General features: G+C 50.6%; 2 protein-coding genes across 2 annotated transcripts in view; one reads left to right on the top strand and one right to left on the bottom strand.

Moving 5' to 3' along the window:
- Positions 1 to 23,308, bottom strand: part of LOC144149562 (putative transporter B0285.6) — a 42,598-nt gene that overhangs the window by 1,994 nt on the left and 17,296 nt on the right. The window contains exons 4-5 of the mRNA XM_077681199.1: positions 10,974 to 11,132; positions 572 to 706 (exon numbers count right to left, since the gene is read on the bottom strand). Coding sequence (XP_077537325.1) covers positions 572 to 706; positions 10,974 to 11,132 — 294 coding nt within the window. The remainder of the gene's footprint in view (positions 1 to 571; positions 707 to 10,973; positions 11,133 to 23,308) is intronic.
- LOC144149398 (uncharacterized) lies at positions 16,016 to 17,748 on the top strand. The gene has a single exon (XM_077680957.1). It carries the CDS (start codon positions 16,016 to 16,018, stop codon positions 17,690 to 17,692), a length of 1,677 nt encoding a protein of 558 aa, XP_077537083.1. The 3' UTR covers positions 17,693 to 17,748.

Raw genomic sequence — 23,308 nt, 5'->3', positions numbered from 1 at the left:
GTTTAATAAAAAATCCTAAATCCTCAATACCAGCGCAAACAATTCTCGTAATTCTTGACCAGAAACTGGATCGGATAGAGTCATACTGTTGAACCTTTCTGAGAAAAACAGAAGCATCGTACTAATTTTTTATTTTATTTTACCGTTAAGTGCAGGGGCTAAACGACTTGCGCTGTTGCAACTTTCTGAATGGCGGTGGTGGGAGTAATTTTCAAGCCGTGATTTTTATTTTTTCTAGAGCCATAGTACTTCCTAGTTTTGTAAGTAACTGTGGCATGTTTCTTACTGCGTACAATACTTGTCTGTTTATTTGCCATTTGCTTTTTTAAATGTCAGCTGGCATCCTTAGCGTGCGAATTTGGAATTTGTTTTTTGAAGCGTCGTGATACCGAATGCAGTCACTGTGTCATGAGGCATCTGTACACTGGCACGCTGTTGAGAACTCTGCTTCGCTTTCTTGTTCTAGTGCACCAAACTTTTTTGCGCATTCGTTGGTTTTTCGGGAAAGGAATGTGTTACCAGCGGTGTTAATATATTGTAACAAGCGAAGTGTTGACCTTCGTTCACTCACCAGCTGCTTTCGCGTCACTGGCACCGCCTCATGCAGCATCACCAGGGGTAGGGAGACCGGCATAATGGTGTTGAGAGAGGCGCCAACCGCCACAGGAAGGCAGTAGTATAGCGCCCCGTGTTCCGTCCCGATCGACTGCAATCCGCACGCGATGAGCGACTTATGTAAATATTATCCTAAATAATTCTAATTATCCTAATAATATTCTATATTTATCCTATAATTAGCCAAATATTATCCTAATATTATTCCAAATATTGACGAAACGAATCAATACGTAAACTGCTTATGTATGGAAATATCAGCTTTGCCTAGGGCATACCAGCTTTTTTCTGTTTAATATAATTGTTAGGTAAGTTCGATTACGTATACACAGGTTAATGCGAGGCACCATCAGTAACTTCAAATATGCGCTTTGCGGGCAGTTTACGTGTACCGCTGGAGCCAAATATTGCGCATCGTGAAATGAGTGTTGATTACCCATTGTACGTATACATCATGTGAACAGATTGTTCCTTCGATCGTTTGCTGTATCAACTCAGTGTACTCGTGGATTTAGCTCACTCTAGGAACGTCCCTGGTAGAGCACACATTGTATGCTTGTCTACGCGTTTCTCTTTGGGGCCAATGCCATCCCAAGCTCTGTAAAGACAAAGATGCGACGCAGATATATTGTGCTGATAAAAGCAGCCGGGGGAATCCCAGCAGGAAGCCGCGGGGGAAGCCCATGAGAAAAACGACACTACGCGCGGCTCTTTTAAACACCCTGGGAATGGATCCCGGCGGGATAGCGTTGGTACAGGGTGTGTCTAGGTGCCTGACCGAATTTTTTGTTATTCCTACAACGAGCATTCAATAGTATATACTAATGGAGCGGACGAACAGAGTCGTCCGCCAAAACTAACATGAATGTTTCATAAATAATGTTTCATGAGCACAGAAAAAAGGTTCTAGCGGTGTAAGGACAGGGCAAACGTGGCCCACACGCTGTGGGCCTGTCCATAGGCGACAACATTATGTCGCAACATCGCTAGTGTAGAGCAATGGGGGACCGTACTGCTCAGCTCCAACCCAGCGGATCAAGTCTTGGCCATTCAGCTGGCCGAAGACGCAGCTAGAGCCCAAGGGGTCTGGCCGACGTCTAGGATTACTGGCTGTAATGATATAGAGTTTTTTCCCTCTCTCCCCAGATTAGCGGCTCTACAATTGTTCTACGTCATTCCGGAAGTGTTAGGAAAATTCAAGCTTAGAAGCGAACTGTTAAGTACGTACATCGCAGTTAGGATAGAGTCAAGCAGGAGTAAGGACCTATAGAAATTTTAAACCACCTGCGATCTCTAACGGTCATCGGAATTTTTACCCACCCGGGTTTCTTTTGAAGGGAAAGCCTTAAGTGCCTCACTTTGCGAAATAGCGCCGTCGCTGTTGCAGTTGTCCGGTCAACAAAATGGCCGCCGCCCTTAAGAGTAAACGAAAAATAAAGCAGTTTCACTCAACGTGAAATCTGTCGGAAGTGTGAAGCAGTTTTTCGTCACTGTTTTCCTTGCGTTAATCTTGCGTTGCTTTTTGGCAAACAACGCCAAGCTGAGCGATTCGGTAATGATTCATTGTGAAAAAACTGTGCAAAAACACTAATTTTTGATAAAGAAACGGACGACACAGGCGCAGACTATCAAGTACACTTTTATTGACAAATAACCAACACAGAAAACACACTAACGCAAACGCGACAAAACTCAAAAGAAAAACGAAAACATTCATCACTCTCTACCCTGATCATCATTGCGTGCCCGACCACGAAAAGGCAAAATATCTTCTTTCGCTCTCTGTGAGCGCCACTGACGGCAGGATCACGCAAGCATCATCGCCCCTATCACCTCTGGAAATAAACTCGCTATATATAAAGTCAGCGCATCTCTGTTCCAGTACAGACATGCTGTATCACTGAGCTTCTGACAACAGTCATTACAAGCGAGGAAATATTTTATGAGGTTTGAAGGCGGTCGATTTTTAACCGCAGACGTAATCTTCTAACTTAATCTTCAAACCCCTGCTGGTTTGTCCGACGTAGGACCTCTCGCACGACAGGAGTGCACTATATACTACACCCGTAACACATTCCATGGCTTTTTGTAAGTAATACAACACCATCTAATATCACGCAGAAGGCGGGCGGGAGGGTGAGTGTGTGGTATTAGACAGAAAGAAGCCAGTTGAATGTGTTACGGGGGTAGTATATAGTGTATGTGTCGCATGCGGGAGGTCCTACGTTGGGCCAACCGGCAAGTGTTTGCACATTAAGTTGAGGGAACACATGACAACGGTTAAAATGGACCGTATTCAAGCCTCGGCGAGCCGTGCCGCATGGTGTGTCCGAGGTTTTGGGATACACCATTCCAGAACTGGGACAGAAATACGCAGACTCGAAAGGTAATGGAGGCAGTTTCAAAGGCGATAGGAGCGATGACGCTTGACTGAGCCAGCCATCGGTGGTTCGCACAGAGAACGCAAAAATATTTTTTGCCGCTTCGTGGTCGCACACGCAGTGGTGGTTGGGCGACAGAGTGATGAATGTTCACGTTTTCTTTCCGTGTATTTTTCGCATTTGTGATACTGGTTTTCTGTCTTTGATTTTTGTCACGCTCTGTATATATATTATTTCGTTTCAATAAACATGTAGTTGATTATCTGCGCCCGTGTCAAGCATTTCTTTATTGGAAGTGTGTGTGCTGGTATGGCGCAGTTTTTTGCAACACTGCCGGTGTATCACTGCCTGATACAGGCGGCGTTGCCTGATACAGGCGGCTCTGGTGCCCTCCTTGGACTCAGTATCAACGTGACGTTGATCAAGTGGTCAAGACGGGTGCCGCAGCCCATGAAAAGGTCTATGTAGCGACACTGGACTTAGTTTTTATTAATTCGGGGTAGTTATTGCGTATTTCACGATGTTTTTCTTATTTTAGAGTATACTTAGTTGCGGCCCAGCCACAGCAGCGTCCGTGGCAACGCCATGTCGTAAAGATCACTCCCAACACTTTGCCTATGATTAACGTGTGCCTCAAGGCCGCAGTGGGTAGACATTAGTAGAAGTCGAATTTTTAGCCATTAAAAAAGCGCGTTATGGGTGCCAAAAATACAGGCAAAACAATGTTTCACCATAAATGTTTACAATAATTCTAATAATTCCAAACAAAGACCTGCGTGACCTTTATCTACCACAGGAAAACCGAAAATGTTATTGGTTATAATGGTGCAAAGGCTCCAGCAGTTCCGGTACATAAAACTGCTGGACTAACAGGGCTACACTGTCGTAATTCAACAAGCAAACTGCTCACATTTATGTTCAACGCCCACTGTCGCTTGCCCGAGTGTCGCATATAGTGAAACAGGCATAAAAAAGGATATTTGAGAATTGGGAGTTGTGGTTAACAAATCGCTACGTCATGTCTGCCTCACGCAATTTAATTACAGCACAACAAAAATAGAGACAAATAATAACCGCGAGAGAGTGGCCAATTTACTACGAAATTAACATGCTCTTACATGAGGACGTCCTCTTAGGTACAACTCCAAAGCAATTTTCCCGATAAAGATATTTGACTGTTTCAGGCAAGACATCCAGAAGCTGCCAAATACATTGCTACAGATTTGAATAGACAATTTTTCAAAGGGTGTGTAGCAGCTGAAAAAGTTTTTTAATTGGAAAGCGTGCTTTAAAGCCCGTCCGAGGAATCTGAATTCTCTGGACCCGCCGGAGCATGACCACGCACGCTCTCGCCGACTCAGCCGCTCACCCGAAGCAAGTGGTGTACCCACTCCCGTTTCTGCAGCTCTCACTGGAGGACACCCTACTCACCAAGAAAGATATTCTTTGACGCTCCACGCGTGCTCTTTTCCCTGCGCATGGCTCTGACCTTCCTGGCCGCTTAACCCACCGTGAAGAGGTCGCGCTTCGGAGAATCCGCCTGCGGGTCGCACTGACGCCTTCTGTGCGAGCACCTTGGACTTCTAGTCTTGCGGATCCCTCCCCGACCTGCCCTACTGCCTTTCCCCTGTTGCTGAGGCGACATTGCTACACATGCTAGGGAAGTGTCCATGGCTTCAACCAGCCCGAGCTCGACACATGGGGCCCACAGGACATCGCCCAGGCCGCCCTCCCGTTATTCATCGGTGGACGCACGGCCCACTTTACGAAACTGTTGGAATTCTTTGATGATACTTGATTCCATAGTTTTCTGTAGTGCGCCCGCATTACATTGTGCGTGTGCGTGTGTGTGTGCGTGCGTGCGTGTGTGCGTGAGTGTGCGTGCGCGTGTGCGTGCGCGTGTGCGTGCGTGTGCGTGTGTGTGCGTGTGTGCGTGTGTGCGTGTGCGTGCGTGTGCGTGTGTGTGCGTGCGTGTGCGTGCGTGTGCGTGTGTGAGCGTGCGTGCGTGCGTGTGTGCGTACGTGTATGTGTGTGCGTGTGCATGCGTGCGTGCGTGTGTGTGTGTGTGTGTGTGTGCGTGCGTGCGTGCGTGCGTGCGTGTGCGTGTGTGCGTGTGTGTGTGCGTGTGTGTGTGTGTGTGTGTGCGCGTGTGTGTGTGTGTGTGTGTGTGCTTTCCTTCTTTGTCGCACACCTGTCCTGTTTTGTCCATCGTTTTCCTATTAACTATGCCCTGTGCCAAAATGGCGCAATTAACAAAAAAAGACGTATGGGCATACAACTGCGTCGTGATGCTTCGCAGTTGGCTCCTCAATATTGGAATTATCTGCTAATAAAGGCGTGTGCGATGCTGAAACGTTGCGTTGAATTTGAGTCGGATTTCAGTATCCTTCTAGAAACGAGGTTGTGACTGCACAAGTTTGAAGACTGCACAAGTTAGAGCACCCTAAATGTACTTCAAGAATCACTGAATATTATTGGATGAATAGTAAAGTACCCCCATCTCCGTATTTCTGTACTAACAATTGTGCCTCGTGTGAATGAGCCGTTGTTTTCCAGGCGTTTGTTAAACTAGACCATTAGGTTGAACTCTAAGGGTTCCTAACAGTCAATGCTGCCGAGTATCACAAGTAACAATTTGACGCTGCATGCGAAAGCGAGCCGAATATCACAAGTAACAATTTAATGTGAAAGCGAAACTTGAAGGGCTGCCCAGTATCATAAGTGACAATTTAATGCGACAGCGAAACTTGAGGGGCTGCCGAGTATCATAAGTAGCAATTTATTTCGAAAGCGAAACTTGATGGTAAATGGAGTTTATACAGGCCCAGATTCTGGCGAATCGCCAAAGTACACGTTTATAGGAATTAATAAACACCATTAAAGTACGTTTTAACTTGTAATTCATGCTCTTATACCAAATTGGGGTGATATGAGCACAAGGAACAGAATAGGCATTTCCCTAAAACCGGCCTCTAGACAGTAGCTTCGTAACGTGGGGGACCCTGGTTCAAACCCGGAAAAGAGGAGCGGTTTTCTTTTCGAAGGCTCTGTTTGGGTGCGTACCAACTTGGACTTCTACGATGAGCTACGACGACAAGCCGGCCCTTAACATGAATGTGTGATGGGATGGAGGTTGAAGCGTGGTCTGCACAGAAGGTTCCCAGAGCTCTGCGAACTTCGCAATTAGCACACGCTCCTGGCGTAGAGCAAAAGTATTTGTGGTTGTTGGTTGCTTTGGCAGCCAACAACCACATTGGTTGCCAATTGGATTGGTTGCCAATTGGTTGCCAATCTAGATTGGCCGGGAATTTAAAGCTTTGAGGGGCAATGTACGCACTTTAAAAAAAGACCAAAGCTGCTAAATGGAAACGTAAAAGCTATAAATCAGTTTCTGCAGGGTTATACCGGAACACGATGGCACGTGAGTAGAAGTGGTGCATTTCAGCAACGCAGAACGTTGACTCTAGGTTAGCTGTGGCGTGTGCCAGTCAGCTTGCTGACATATCTCGCGACGTAAGACAAAGAAACGAAAGCGGACAAGAGACGCGTACGCAGTGTAGAAGAAAAGAAGCAGGTTTAATTCGCTCCAAAGGACAAAGAAACTGATGCAAAAAAAGAGATACGATGAGGATTTAAGAGAGAACAAGATGGTAATAAGTATCGCTCAGCTCTCGCTTTCAAAGTGCGTCGATATACGTAAGTACGTTGAAATTTTTTTTACTGTTTGTCAGGTGAATAGCTTCTGCCGGAATAAATTTCAGCTGTTTCCTAATGCTCAAATAAGCAGAATTCCGAGCGCTGTCCACGACGACCAATGAGGATGACTACCGCTTGAAGAAAAAACTACGGCCCTTCCTTCCTTGAAATCTCCTGCCAAGGTTTTAAGCGCGTTAAATAAAATCAGGCTCTCTTCAGTTCAGTTAGGCTATATTGGGTGTACATTGGGTAAAAACAAGCGGTTTATGAGATATATGTTGCAGGTAAAAACCTGTTATGGCAACTAAAACTTCACAGGGGTGGTGCCAAAGTTCGCATACCCTTTTCATACCTTGAAGTAAGGGGCAATGACAAAAGGAAACACTCTACTGACGACCTCTTCGCTATGTTATGACCAGCTCCTCCATTCGAGCCACGTTATTTGTCGTCTTTCTGCCTACCCGCAGCTCCCAAGGCGCACAATGGTACGTGTCAAGTGCTACAGCGAAACATCCCACGGTCGAGTTTAGTTGGAAAGCACTAAATCACCAGATGAGCGAAAGAAACCACCTTTGACGTCGGCCTAATTAGCAGCAAAGTGGTTGCTAGACTTCATTCGCCTCCGTGGTTTGGAGCTCTCACCAGAAACACTTGGTCACCACGTTAGAACTAATTCAGAGGCTTGCAGCACTGTTTGTATGCTCTAGATACATAAGGCTGAATTCAATAACTGATGTGCTCAATTCATGCAACTTACAATCACTGAAAATTAGAAGAAGGAAACGAAAACTTAAAATATTATTTCGTAAAATCCAAGGGCTTTTAAATTACCTAAAGACGAGCACGTACGCCTTCCCGCAAAATGTAGCGTGAGGTGGAATCATGACGCCCCCACTAAACCTTTCAAAGCTCGCACTGACATTTTTCAGTGATCATTTTTCCGGATGCTATAGAACAATAGAATCGTTTACCCCACAATGTTGTTAATAGCACCGATGTGCAAACTTGTGACAATGAAATTGCTGATTATTTTAGTCATGGTTAAAGAACTGCGAATTCTGTTGTCCCGTGTTCATTGTGTTGTGATTTCCTTTTCTTCTGTTTCGGTTTTCTCTTTGTACTCCCTATTGTACTCCCTTCCTGTTATGACCCTCAAGCGCGGGTTGACAGTATCAGTAAAAATTACGCCCACCTCCCCTAGCGGGAACCCTGGTGTGATGCAACGCATCTAGGGGGGTTCCATTGGCGTTTCCGTCGTGTTGATTACGCTTATACCGTCGCATCAAGCAATCGTCGAGTACTGCGAGAGAATGCAAGCGTAGCACGAACGACCGTCGACTGAGACCGCCGGAGCGCGGCATGGTGTATAACACCATTTTCCTTGCTAGAGGTGGGCGCCGCCATTTGCTTTTTCGGACCGGACGCTAGCGCCGTCTATGAAGCGACCGCAAAAACCTCCGCGCTGGGCTCTTAAGTGCTCCGTTCTTTCCGTGCGTCTGCTCGGTACCCGTGCATTACCGAGTGAACCGTAGTGGTTTGGCGTTAAGTTAGCGGTTGCAGTGCTTGTGTGTGTGTGTTCTGTTTTGTTTTCACCATCTGCGGACGGATTTCAGGTCTTTATTTGCTGCCAGAGCGGAAAATGCCGATCCCGGCTGTTGCGAGCAGCAGTAGCAGTGTGGTGGTGGTGCCGGTGGTGCTCCGCAGTTCCGCGATGCAAACGTACCGGTATGGCACCGACTGACATAGAAATCGATATCGGGGAGTAAATACGCGTTTTCAATGCCACCGTGCTTGTTATGTCCACCGATTAGTCTTGTTTACGGAAGCGCGCACGTCGAATGCGAAGCGCGCACAGCATGGATACAGCGCACAGCGCACAGTCACGGTGATACGTGCTCGCGATGGACTTTCGACGAGGCGATTGCTACGCTGTTGACATTGCAATGTAATATAATCTTTCTTAACTAGACGTATGACGGTTACTGACGAAACGAAATTACCTGGGAGGAAAAATAACACCACCGCACAACCAGTCAAATTACTATGCGAAGGTTGAGCAGAAGGGTCGACGTTCGGGCGAGTTAATATTGGTTGATCATGATCGTGTTTATGATTGACCTAACTCTGCGCAACGCATGTGGCCTGTCGCTCGGAGCCCACCTTTGCGAAACCGCTGCTTGCACCACAAATGCTTTACGCGGCCAGCAGTAACTGTTTTGTAATTATAATTAGATTTCGTGACAACGCAAAAGGATTAGAAGCTTTTCCTTTGACCGCGTTGTGAACAGGTTGAGCTATTTTCCAAATGCAGCGTTCACGCGTATCTCGAGCGGCGTTTCCACATCGGGCTGCCTGCTTATTCTGCTATCGACTAGCAGTGTGCGATGGAGAAAGTTATCCTTTCATATCGTTTGACAGCGTAATGCGTTGGCCTGAAAGAAAGTAAACAAAACGCCGTGATTTTAAAGGTTAGATTAGATGAAAACGGGGATTGTTTAATGCCAATCGGCTGTAAGGACCAAACAATATATGGTATTTTAAATTGACTACAGGGAACAAGAAGTTATTGTAATGTTGTATTGTATCGGCGCTCATGAAAGATCCCCAGGTGGTCAAAACTAACCCGGAGCCCTCCACTACGGCGCGCCTCACCACCCATGAAGCGTCGGGGCGTTTAACACCATAATGAATCTATTAATCAATCAACCAATCAATCAATGCTGTATTGTAAAGGATAAAGTTGCTTCTAACATTTTAGGGGGTTCCGTTCCCTGTCGCAGCTTTGCGTGTGATAAATGGATTTTGCTCCATCTGCTTGCCGTCCAAGTGCACCCAACAAACCCTGGAGTTGGTCGTCGGTACAAAGTCGTTGCGATTTATCAACGGCACCCACCAATATCTCAACTCGGTGTGTGTTGGGAAGCGATGCAGCAAAAACACGCCGCAACCGCACTGCATTTTCTCCAGGCAGTGTCGTGCACGTGCGTGCTGTCAGCGACTGTTTCTCGCTTTCTCTGGTTGTTCAATAACCCACCACCGCGCAGTGCTGACCAAGCGACGTTTGCGCCTTGAACGGCATCGCAGCATTGGCTAAAACAGTTGAAAGTTCCGCAAAAACTAAGCACGCGGTGCAAAATACCCCTGAACTACGCAGCGGAGCACACTGCGCCGAGCGATGTTAGCAGCCCAGCGCACACAGGCAACACTGGTCGACCACCGAGAGAACTGGTTTGAGAGTATTTTCCTCCTTTCCCGGCTGCTTATGGAAAATGGTGTATATACACAGCGCCCGAAGGAGAGGAGAGTGCGGAGAGAGAGAGTACTGCACATGCGCAGCGCGCGCAGCGCCGCCCACCGGCGCCTAGCAACAGAGTGAGAGTGCGCTGCGGCAACCCGCAGCTGTTTGGGAGAGAGTGTTCGCTATCGGAGAGAGGAGAGAAGGAGAGGCGCAGCTGTGCGGACAACGCCGGACAGACGCAGGAAGGACAGAGGGGCGAGCATGAGATGCGTTGCATCTAATAAATAAATAAATGTATCTGAAGCATTTCATAGCTCGAGGCGTTCCATAGCCTAAACTCGGCAGTAAGAAATGTGGCCGTCAACACCAGTACACCGCGGACGTTATAATGGAGTTGGAGAATTAAGCCAAAAGGGCGAAGAGACAGCCAACAAAATCCACCATTGGCATCACCTCCTGCGATAAATGGCGTCGGGAACGAGGAGCGGTGCAACACACAGACCGATCGCAGACATTCGAAAGCCACTAACATCCTTTTAGAACCACTCAGGTGTCCTGGTACTTCCGGCGTTTCAACTTAGCTGTGCTGGTCATTGATGTAAGAATTTGTACGAATAATATTTATAAAAGGTCTTGTGAAAAAATGGTTGCAATCTGTACACGAATTCATATACCCTCTTCCCAATTAACTACATTTTTTTAGGCAAAACTTCGTATGCACATTTATGGCGTTCGATGTCGCTGCATACCACACTGCAGTAAAGCCAAATTTTCACAATAAGTTTGGCAAAACGATGATGAGGATGATAAGCGGAGGCACATCAATCGCCCCAAAAAACACTTCCCGTAATCGGAATCGAACTTGGGACCCTCGCATCATGAAGCCGACGTCTATCCGATTCAGCTATTCCGAATATATTTTTCTTTATTGTGTGCCACCCTGACAAGCTCAAAGCAGCTTCGCGTTTTAACCATGTTTCTCCCGGGCCCGGGCCTCAAGGAGGGTACATCATATTCCCCTGTCGCTTCAAGGGCGCACTCACGAGGTGGGTGACGAAAGGCAAGATGGCGTGGCAGAGGGCCGCCGCGTTCATAAACTCGGCCATCAGGGACGACGTGATGGTCAGGAGCGCCTGCTTTCCGAAGTCTGGCAGCTGGCTCCAGAATTCGGTGCCGAATGCCACCCTCGCCAGGCCAGTTGTCTGCAGGAGATCGGGAGAAATGAAAGAGATTTCAAGCGGCAATGCAAGCAGGATGAGGTTGGCCTAGGTGAAGACTCCAGCTCACACTCTTGCGAAGGGAATAATCTTTAGGATGATTGAATTGTGTTTTGTTTCATTCTATAGAATTTTAAAACAAGGGCAGGCGTGCTCATAGTTTTGTGAGCGTTTGCAGATATTAAGAGTGCATGCTTCGCAGCTTCGTCGAATGACCGAATAGGAGGCCAACCTATATTGGCCGCGAGGACATACCCTGGCGCCACCTACGAATGACGTCACTTGTTGGGCGCCGGGTCGGGTTGTCGTCTGCTACGACTCATTTCATCTGCGTACGTGACCGCGTGTGTTTTTTTGACAGTGTCTTTCCTCTTCTTGTGGATTTGATGTAAATTATCCAAAAGAGCGGTCTGCAGACCGAATAATCCTGGTGAGCAATCAGCGACTCACTTGTTATCATCGACACCGCTTCGTTTAGGTAGTATCGCGACCCACAACTCGTACGGAGCCAGCTAACGCCAAGGACGATGCAACTGATGCAGAGAAAAGTACACAGTAAATTCATTGTGACGTGACATGTACGAGACTGTGTGTGCTAGGAAACACCTTGTAACACAGACGGAAACGTGTCGCTCACTTGTGATCTCACCTTGCGTACTGCTCGCATTGCCCCGTAAATCAACGACTACGCGAGAACGGTGATCGGGTTGCTTCACCGCACATGCTAGTGCTGCTATGATCTGCAGTTTGGCATAAGCAGTGCGTATTTTACCTACAGTGTTTTTGTTTCATAATTATGCCCGGATTCGATTAACGATCACTGCTGTAGCCTGTAGTCTGCACGGCTGATATGTTTACTTTTCGCGAAAACTTGTCCGCAATGTATGAATTGTATGAGCGCGAGTTTCAACGCCTTCTAACGGTTTTGGACAGGGCTAAATTTAGTTTTCATTAGGACTTCGGCGTGGTAACTTATAAATGCAACGAAGGCTGTTCCTGCCTTTCTCTAGCATCAATTTCGAAACTCACGAGTGCTCATTTTTGAGCAAGCTGTGAGTGACTGAATAATCCACCGGCTGCCGCGCCACTAAGCCTAGCGGCGAACATGCTGCCGCTAGCGCAGGCCGGAGCCTCCCCGGCGGTGGCGGCGTCCAAGACCATCACGGGATATGACCCTGTCTCAATGCAAGTCGTCTGCATGGACACCGCCCAACACGAGGACTGTCCACCATCCGAGGAAGAATATTTAGAAGACATGATTCGCATATGGCGACGCAAACACAGTTCGAAAGCTCCCAAGGGCAACGACGCTCCTGGCCAACAACAGACGGCGGCTCGCTCTGGTCATGCTCCTCAAGGGGGTGTGGCTAGCAAGTCCTCCACTCACAGATCCAGCAAGCCCCAGTGGCGACCGAAGCACACGCCCCACATTGGGCGCGACGAACTCATCGTGGTTCTCAAGCCGAGCACAACGCTGGATTTGAAGGCAACTTTTGCTCCAGGCCAAGTCGGATCCGCAGTGCGCAATCTCCTACGCGAATGCGGGAGCGTGGAACTGTCTGTGTGGCCGGTGTGGGAACAAAACGTGATTGTGTGTGGTCTCAACTCAGAGCCTGCCGCCCGACGACTGCTCGGTGATGTCACGCTGACAGTCAACGGACGCCAGCTCCCCTTCCGGGGACATGCCAAAGCCACAGGCGACGTCTGCAAAGGGGTCATCACCATCGATCCCAATGATACGTCGGCCTCTCTCAAACCCAAGCTGCGATGGAAAAACGGCGAAATTCTTTCCGTGAGAAGACTTGGCAGCAGCAACGTCGCTGTGGTCATCTTCGAGGGGAAATTTGTTCCCCGCCAAATCTACTACAACGACCAGGGCATCCCGGTGAGATTGTACAAGAAAACGATCCCCGCCTGTCATCGTTGTGACACGGTGGGACACAGGGCGGATATCTGCCCGAGACCCAAGCCGGGACGCTGCGACCAATGCGGCTCCGAGGTGGCTACCACTCCCGAGGGCCCTGTCGAACACAAATGCACTCCCCGTTGCCTCATCTGTGGGGGCGAACATCTCACCGGCACCTCTGGATGTAACGGCAAATACCGGAAACCGATCAAGCCGGGAACCTCACCAACCACCGACAAACGGAAAGAAGACTTCAAGAAGATTCAAGCAAGCAAGGGAAGCCACAAGACTTCGACCCCAGTGTCGGGCAGACCTGCTCCGGTCAAGAACAACGCTGGATTCGGGACCGTGCCAAGGACGCAGATTTTCAGCGCCGAGGACTTTCCAACCCTGCCAAACGCCAAAAACGAGGTGAGCGATTGGGTTAGGGCTGCTTCCCGACCTCTCTCTTCCCCTTCCCTCCTCACAACCCAAACCGAAGTAGCCCTACAGCGACAAAATGCGGAGCTAAGGCGCCAGAGCGAAATTCTTGCGAACAAAATTCAAGAGTTAGAAACGAGGCTAGCTGGGCTCACGGAGTCCCAAACAACAGCTGGGACTTCGGAGCCAATGCAGCAGTCCGAGCCATCAGAGCGGGATGAGAGCGCCTCGGTCGCGTCTGGGGTGTCTAGCGCTTCCCGATGCTCAGACTGCACATTTGTACAACGTGTGCCACAGGTGGAACAGCGGCTGACAAAACTGGAGCGCACCATAGAGGAACTGCCAAAGAAAATTCTAGAAGGAGTCAGGGCATCCTTTGCAGAGCTCTGGCAGCAGGAACTCTCGCAAATAATTCTAGCGGTAACTGACTCAGTCATGGACACAGTTCAGGATTGGGTCAGCACACAACTCAGAGACAATCGCTCCCGCTCACGATCCCCGCGATCGGATTCGCATAGGCGTAAGGTGGTGCCTCGCCCGGCCACAGGCTTGCAGGAATTCAGTTCGGCCACTACCCCCATGGAACCACTGGTGCCTCCGTTAGAGACACCGTTAATCCAGGGAGGAGGCCATGTTTCTTAAATCTCAATAATCTTCAATCATGGCTAACCGACCGCAGCGGAAAGCCCGAAGCAAAATTCCAGATGAGAAATTCGTGATCATACAATGGAACTGTAGAGGATTTCGGAATAGGAAAAAAAGGTCGCATCTCCAATTATATATCCAGTCCATCGGCCCCGCACCAGCTATTCTGGCTCTTCAAGAGCCTGGAGCAGATGCTAAACTTCCAGGGTATAGCTCATTCCAGGGGGGCCCTACGACTTGCATCCTGGTCAACAAGGCGTATACGGCGCTCCAAGTCGATCTAGGTCTGGAAACCGAACAGGAATACAGTATGGTAAAGGTCCTTCCACTTAGACGTCGTGATCCTCCAATACATGTACTGAACATTTACAGCCCCCCGCACAAGCCCCGCATAACTTTTAACGAAGTTTTCTATCGAGCACTTAAATCGGCCGACAAAGCACCCCTCGTGATAGTTGGGGATTTTAACGCCCCGAGCCTTCATTGGGGATATCACTTCGAGCAGGCCAGGGGACGCAAGTTAGCGGAGTTAATCTCCACGCTTCGACTTACGCTGCTCACGGACCCGGCATGTCCCACGCGTATGGGAAACTCGGTAACTCGCGACACGTGTCCTGACCTATCCCTAGTTAAAAATAGTAGAGACGCTACTTGGGAAAACCTGGAGGAGACACTCGGTAGCGATCACTGCCTCCTTAGGATCACCCTCTTGGCGAAGGCTGCTAGAAGAAAGTGGGGCCAGGCCAAACTAACCAACTGGCATGAATTTAGGCAGCGAGAAGTTCCACCTGTTCTCCTCACAGGCAGCTATACGGAGTGGGCGAAACAGATCATCGCCTTGCAACAGCAACACGTTACAACAATTCAGACCACCGAAAAGAACCCAACTGTGGACAACCATCTGATGCATATATGGGAGGCACGCCGGGGCCTTACTAAAAGATGGAACAAACAGAAACTTAATCGCAAGCTTCGAGCCCGCATCAGTGAACTGACTGAAAAAGCGGCAGAATACGCTGTCCAACTTAGCGACGCCAATTGGATAGAGAGATGCAATTCGGCTGCGCGTCAAATGGGATCCAAGGGGACATGGCGCCTTTTTCGCAGTCTCATTGACCCAACTCAGACGAGAGGGGAAACACAACGTCAACTCCGAAGAGCCCTACACGGGTACCAAGGTACGACGACCCAACTCGCAGATACTCTATGTGACAGATATCTCTGCCGCACGGAAGACCCCAATGGACCTGAGTATCAATACGCAGGCAAGCAGAACCCTGACATGGATGCCCCCTTTACACTACAAGATCTTCGGGCAGCTTTAGCTAAGATGCGCCGAGGTACGGCCCCAGGAAGAGACCGTATAACAGTCCAACTATTGGCGAACCTCTCGGACTCGGCCTACTTGCAACTGTTAGATTACATAAATCAAATCTGGGACGGCCGTCCACTCCCCCCAGAATGGAAGACCTCCTTGGTCACTTTTATACCCAAAGCAGGAAAAATTGTTAATATTGATAATCTGAGGCCAATTTCGCTCACCTCGTGCGCGGGTAAGCTCATGGAGGCGATGGTCCGGGATCGTCTCTCTCCACACATTGAGTCCACGGGCCTCTTTGCTGACACTATGTTCGGGTTCCGCTCACATATGTCAGCACAAGACGTCCTTCTCCAGCTACACCGCGACGTAATTCGACCAACTACAATGCAACAAAACGATAAAGCCATCCTAGCCCTAGATCTCAAGGGGGCATTTGACAACGTCCGGCACAGCAGCATACTAGAAAACTTAAGTAGAACGGATTGTGGTCAGAAAGCCTTCTCATACGTCAGAGATTTCCTCTCCAAGCGTCAAGCATTCCTGAGGATCGAAGATGAGGAGTACGGTCCATATTACATGGGTACAAGGGGTACTCCACAAGGAGCGGTCCTATCGCCGCTACTCTTTAACATCGCTATGATGCAGTTGCCGCACAAATTAGCTCTGGTAGAGGGTATACAACATGCCCTTTACGCCGATGACATTACAATCTGGAGCACAGAAGGCAGCCTCGGGGAAATGGAGGACCGCCTTCAAAGGGCTGCCAGCATTGTCGAAAGCTATGCTAATGACTGCGGCCTCCAATGTGCCCCAACAAAATCAGAACTTTTGCACATTAAACCCAATCCTAAAGAGAACACAAGGCTTTGCATCTCTTTAACAGGTGGTTCTATCAGAGAAGTGGAAGAAATTAGGATCCTGGGCCTGCTTATTCACAACAAACTTAGTCCAGAGACCACCATTTCCAAACTGAAGCGAACAGGTGAACAGGTCGGACGGATGATACAACGCGTATCCAACAAGCGCGGAGGGTTACGGGGCAGAGACGCGCTCCGGCTCGCCCATGCCTTCGTAACCAGTAGGATCCTCTTCTCCGTACCCTACCTCCGTACGAACAAACAACACGAGAATCGCATTGACGTCATCATTAGGAAGGCCACAAAACGAGCCCTTGACCTCCCGGTGGCTACCTCCAACACCAGGTTATCGGCGCTGGGAGTGCTCAATTCATATCAAGAGCTGAAAGAGGCTCATCTCACAAATCAGTACACTAGACTCGCACAAACGGCGTCCGGGCGTCACTTGCTTAATCGCCTACAAATAAAACATGAGTGTATCCCAGAGGAGACGTGCAAACTCCCAGAGTTGTGGCGGCACAGGCTCTGGGTGCATCCACTTCCGCGTAACATGGAAAAGCACACTCACGAAGGCAGGAGGGAAGCACGCGCTAAGACCCTGGAAAGGAAATACGGAAATGGGCGAGGTGTGTTCTACGTTGATGTGGCAGGACCGTCGCCTCTAGGGTTTTTCACTGCCGCTGTAATTCACAGGGACCAGCAAGTCGATGGGCTCTCCTACCGGGCTCCTAACTCCACGCAAGCCGAGGCGATTGCCATAGCGCTCGCCGCCTCGGACCCGAAGTCAAGGACAATAATAACGGACTCTCGCCGAGCCTGTGAAAGGTATTTAGCGGGCACGGTACCACCCTTGGCCTACAGAATTTTAAAACGAGTGGTGCGGTTCGTAGACCCCGCTCCTAAAGAAATTGTGTGGTCTCCGGGGCATCAGGGTCTGAGAGGTAACGAGGCCGCGCACGCGGCTGCCCGAGCGCTTACCCACCGGGCGCCTCACCCATGCTCTCCCGGCTCGGAGATTAGCAAACCACTTCTGCGGTTTAGAGAAATCGTAAGACATTACTGCGATAACCGCCGGCTTTACCCAGCCCCTGCAAAGGGTCTGAGCAAGGCCGATGAGCGAATACTGCGGCGCCTGCAGACGAACACATTTATGTGCCCTGCAGTAGCAAAGCATTTCGACCCTAAAACAGATGGACGGTGTCTGCACTGTGGGGAGGTGTCCGACACCTTCCACATGGTGTGGGCATGCCAGCGCAACCCTGCGTTATCCCCCAACCCTTCCCCTACCAGAGAGGCATGGGAGGCAGCCCTGCTCAATTGCTCGGGGCTGGAGTCTCAAAGGGCTCTAGTTCGACGGGCGAGAGTGGCGGCCTTGACCAATGGGGTCCCGGAATAGGGACTGCACCTGTGCGGAGGGCCACAGGCTCTAACTCTCTTTTATTCTGATCAAAAATAAAGTTTCACTCCTCCTCCTCCATAGCAGGCGAGGTTGTGTACGAGGCGAAACACGTTGTTAATGATTTGGGGTAATTGGGAGTATTAGAATAGGAGAAGAGAGCGTTCGGAGCCCCCAAGACGTTAGGGAAAACCAAACGGAACACGCGCGCTCCCGACGAGAGGGCCTTCTCGCATAGCGTGCCGCCGGCTTCGGATGCACGTAATCTAATGTTGGGAACTTTAGGCTTAGCATAGCGGCAGATATTCCATCGCCGCTGTCGTTACAGTTGCGAATGGCAAATACAACTTTTCACCTCACTATCAGGCCCTTTCTCGTAAGTGTAACTTTGTATCAGAGGTGGTTTCCATTTAAGCGATCGATGATCAAAGATACCTGCCACGGCCTCAGACGATGCTTGCGCACAGGTATCGCCATCCTTCGGCCACTCGGCACACCTTGCGTAAATGGGTCGGCGTTGCTGGGACTGACCTCGGTGGCCGGTCGGTGTAGATCGCGGCAGATATTTGAGCATCGCTCTGAAAACCACAGCTGATGACACTACCTAGCACAATTTTTCACCACACTAACATCCACATTCACCAATATAAAATTACTTTTCCACGACTGGTGTGATTTTAGAAAGCGGGACAAGTCGTTGCTGCCGCAACCTGCGTCGGCTCAAGCCGCTCCGTCGGCCATGCGGGCAGGCACGGCGTGTGTGTGTGCGGAGCGCTTGTGCGAGCAGTAATGCTTCATAATTTCTTACTTTATAAATTTGTTGCAAACAAGGGAAATTTAGAAACTTATCTCGGCGATCGTCGTAGTCTACATTGTTGATCGTGGAAACGAGCAGCAACTTACGTTTCGGTCGCATACGTCATTCACCAACACGCTCAAGTTGTTTGAGGAGAATGTACCACAGTTGATACGGGTATAAAGTCCCCATAAGGTCGAACTGCGCTTGACGCACTGAGAATTAATTTCAAACGACGGAAATTAACACGAAAATACGTTTAGAACGCGCTTCCTAAGCAACGTGTCATGCGCTGCAAGCCAACTACACAGCAGTATAGGAACGGTGATCGTACAAGTGACGTCAAAAGGATCGCCGCGCCGGCCTCTCCAGTTCTGGGCGTCGCGGCCAATAGTTAGGTTCAGCATGGAAGGAGCTTGTGTCTTTTAGATTGGTGGACGTAGCGTGTATGGGGCAAAATACTGAACGTTTCGACTACTTCTTGAACGGTTAGCACATTTTGCGTATGACTTCCGACGTGCTCGTGATTACTCACAATCACGAAAATACGAGCCATTGTCTTGTGTAATCCCTTAAACGTGTAAAGCCTATTTCTTTGATTCCCAAGCTGTCAATTTCGGCACTTTATTTTGGAGCTAATTTAAATCCGAAGTCAATGTAGTGACAACAGCGTCGAAGGTGCAGGGTCTCATTTTCTTGTTTTAATCAGGAACCGGCTACACTGTAAACGCAAACTAGCCGGAAATGGGGTTTTAATCAAGTAATGTGCCCTGAAAAGTACTTATAGCAAAAAATGTACTCCCTAGGCATGGTCTAAAAATGTGGACGAACCTCCATGGTAGTACCGTTGCCCATCTGTGTAGCAAAAGGGAGGATTTAGAACCACTTAACACCATTTGTGAGATGGCGTTCGGTTACTTGTGTACTACCACGTCCAAAATAAACTCCCCATCTGGGATAATCATCTCAAGCGGGCGGTCGCCATGTTAGTCTTCTGTTGTTTCCGTGTATCAGCACTTCAACCGTGGCCTAATGCTAATTAGAACGAGTAAGCAGGACGCGACGGTTGCATGCAGCTACAAACCCCATACCGTACGTATAGCCGTATAGATGCTTCAGCCAGCGCAATCACAGGCAGACAGCGCGGCCGTGTTGTTTCAATCTGTTTATTTTCGCGATAGGTGTTGTCAAACTCTGCTGATAACAAAGAGACAGTTCTCGCCGTTGCAAACAATTGCAATGCTCATCTGCTTCGCTTGCCCTGGCGGCACGACTTGCTGCCCGGATGTAAACAACCTCGGTTTACTGGTCACGAAACTTCGGCGCTCGCTTCATATAGGGACCGCGCGCGCCACTACAGGCGCCACCGCCGCACGAAGGTCATCCATCCGCCGCGCGTGCGGCGTATTGGCCAGCTCTTGGCGTGCAAACGCTCGCTGCTTTTGGTGTCTGCGCGCTGATTAAGTGTTTTTTTTTCGTAGTAGTTAGCGATGAATAGTCCAGTTATTGTGCTTATCACCTGCAGTTATCTTCTAGGTGTTCTTTTCCCCGGGGCTTCTCCTCCAAGCCGCAGTAGCGCTGAGGATCTGACCCCGGGTATCCTCAACCGACAAACTCAGCCTCCGATACAAAACTGTACATTTATTTACAGCCCGGCGGGCGACTAAAAAACAGGACTCGCGCGGAGCTCGAAGACGACGGACCGAGCTCTCCTGCGCTCGGACCGCCTCTCTCTGTCTTCATTTCCATTGCTCTTCGTCGGTGGCCGTCCCATGTGGTGGCGGTTAGGACATCCGGTGCGAGCAGGCGGAAAGCGCCGCGCAACACGTGCTTTCCATTTCCGCGCTGCTTGTCCCCCGGCCCGCTCCAGTTGGTGCGTCGAAGCGCCCGACACCTCCACCACCACTGTGAAACATAACTTCAGGAATGTTTCACACATGAAACACCCACCACACACACCTTTGGCACGTGCACCATCGTTCCTTCAGTTGACGACCGCACGGCCAGTGCCCCTTGACCCTGGCTACAGGTCACCATGACAAATAGCCACAATCCTCATCCAGCTTATTCAGAGCGAGCGGCCTTTAGCAGGTGGTACGAACCGGCCGTCGTCGTCTGAAAAGACCCTTGCCATGCGGCGCACCCCGTCGCACAACAGTTACAGGGCCCCCTCTCCTCCCCGCTTTCTCGCTCGTGAAGGGACCGCTGCTGCCTCGTCGGCCTGCGTTGCAGCCACGCCGCACTGCGGTGAAGCTGGCTGACGCTTCCTCCCCCTTTTGTCCGAACACCCCAGTTCAGCCAATCCTGAGCTCGGAGCGCCGTGCTCCACTACGCACCGCTGGTCAGCGTAAGCAGCAAAGGGCTGCTTAGCGGCCACATCAACGCTCACATTGGCTGTCCCTTCAGCTACGGCTACAGTCCTACCTGCAACGGCCTGCGGCTGCATTACATAAGCAGCCGTACCCTTATTTGCAGTTTCCTCTGTCACTTCGCTGGAGCTTCCCATGGCAATCGCATTCTCGCGACTCGACATTTGGGCATCTCCAGAAGCACAGGATGCACTTTGCGCAACACCAACTGCATCCAACTCGCGCGATTCCCGGGCTTCTGCATCCTGCAAAGCTCTTGGCCGCTCGGCCATGCTCCCGGAATGTTCTGCGTCTCCGCACGCTGCGACGGCGGGCTCACGCTCTTGGGAACCCTCGTGTTCGGCCGCTACCGAACCACTGTTCACGCACGAAGCGCCGTTGTCTACCACACACCGTTGTGTGACGCAAGGAGTAGCGAGGGGCTCATCGGCAACATGAACACTAACATGCGACGCAGCGGAGCCTTTCTCTCTTGCCATCAGCTTCATCACGGGCATGCGCACACTCTCATTCACCTTTGACTGCCTGTCATTTACCGACGCAGCCTCGCGCGTAACACCTTCCTTCACCTCCATCTTCATTTCGGTGAAATTCCCTACGCGGGATGCTTCACTATCCTGCTCCCCGGTTGCAGGAAATCTAAGCGCCCACGAAGGAACGTGCGCCACTATCCTCTCTTCGCCTTTCCCGCGAGATTCTGGTCGTACAAAATCCCGCGAAACAGGACGCTCACGCACGCCCAGCGAATGGGTTCCACCCCACACATCTTTCGGCGTACCGGAACACCCCGGTCCACTCTCTCCCTCAGTGCTAAACATTACTCGTTGAGCAATCGGTGAGGCAGGAACATTGTTAGCTCTCTTGAAACATTCACTCTTCAAACGTTCCGCTGCTAACTCTGCCTCAGCGATCCTCAATTTCGCTAGCAATAGCGCCTTCTGCTCAGCGAACGACATGGCTGACCTAATCCTGACGCTCGCGGTCTCGTCAGCCCTCACACTCAGATCCATCTCACCATGCCTAGCTAACCGGCCTCCATTATCTCAGAGTCAGGGCTGCTCATAAAGCACCCCCTACATGTCATGGTGAGCCGCGCACCCAGGATCAAGAGAGGCACTGACCTGCATAGCTTGGTGCCTGTAGAGATGCCGCATCGGTGCAGACGGGGTATCCATTTATGCACCGCTCCTTCCGCCGACGTGTCCACCAACAAATCCCGCTGACTTGTCGCTCCCGACAGCTCGCTGCTCCGGCCGCTCCTCGTTCAGTGGGCTGCTGATGCCTCCACTGACCGCTGGTCACGCTGCTTCTCCGCCGCTCAGCATGCCGCAGAGATCGCATCGGTCTCCGTTGAGACGTCCGTTGAGCGCCGATCGAGCCGCTTCTCCACCTGGCTGGCGAGCTCGCTGCTCCCGCCGATCCCGTTCAGCAGACCGCGATTTCTCCGCCTGCTCCGTCCGTCGAGGGCCCTTCTCGCCCGCCGGCCGGCTGAGTCGTCGCAGTTGAAGATCCTGTCGACTGCGCCAGTTATCTTTTTGATGTCCTTTTCCCCGGGGCTTCTCCTCCAAGCCGCAGCAGCGCTGAGGATCTGACCCCGGGTATCCTCAACCGACAGACTCAGCCTCCGATACAAAACTGTACATTTATTTACAGCCCGGCGGGCGACTAAAAAACAGGACTCGCGCGGAGCTCGAAGACGGCGGGCCGAGCTCTCCCGCGCCTGGACCGCGTCTCTCTTGTCTTCCTCTTCCCTTCCTCCTGACACTGACGGCCGGGGAAGAAGGAAAAGCCAGTTGTCTCCGTCGGTGGCCATCGCATGTGGTGGTGGTTAAGAGATCCGGTGCGCGCAGGCGTTCGAAATGCGCGGCGTCTCAAGGCGCCGCGCGACACGTGCATTTCATTTGTGCGCTGCTCGTCCCACGCCCCGATCGCCAGTTCGTGCGTCGAAGCGCCCGACACCTCCACCGCCACTGTGAAACATAACTTCAGGGATGTCTCACACACCACACACTTTTCGCGCGTGATCCATCGTTCCTTCAATTGGCGACACAACAATCAGCACGGTCAGTGCCTCTTGACACTGGCTGCAGGTCACCATGACAAATTACCCTCAATCCTCACCAGCTCATTCAGAGGGAGCGACCTTTAGCAGGTGGTACGCACCGGCCGTCGTCGTCCGAAAACCCCCTTGCCATGCGGCGCACCCCGTCGCACAACAGTAGCAGGGGCCCCTCTCCTCCTCGCTTCCTCGCTCGGGAAGGGACCACTGCTGGCTCGTCACCATGCGTTGAAGCCACTCTGCACTGAGGTGAAGCTGACTGACGCTTTCGCCTCTTTCTAGGCGAACCCTCGGGTTCGGCCGCTTCTGCGCTCGGAGCGCCGTGCTCCACTACGCACCGCTGGTCAGCGTAAGCAGCAGAGGGCTGCTTAGCGGCTACGTCAACGCTGACA

This window comes from Haemaphysalis longicornis, unplaced genomic scaffold (assembly GCF_048455015.1).
Source record: "Haemaphysalis longicornis isolate Haplotype H1 unplaced genomic scaffold, Haemaphysalis longicornis Haplotype H1 scaffold_8, whole genome shotgun sequence".
Classification (NCBI taxonomy): domain Eukaryota; kingdom Metazoa; phylum Arthropoda; class Arachnida; order Ixodida; family Ixodidae; genus Haemaphysalis; species Haemaphysalis longicornis.
Note: the sequence above shows the minus strand (reverse complement) of the source record. Positions and strands in the feature narration are given on the sequence as shown.

Bases quoted from the DNA above. Each gene is read 5' to 3' on its own strand.
- LOC144149398 (XM_077680957.1), top strand. From the start codon at position 16,016: ATGGGTACAAGGGGTACTCCACAAGGAGCGGTCCTATCGCCGCTACTC.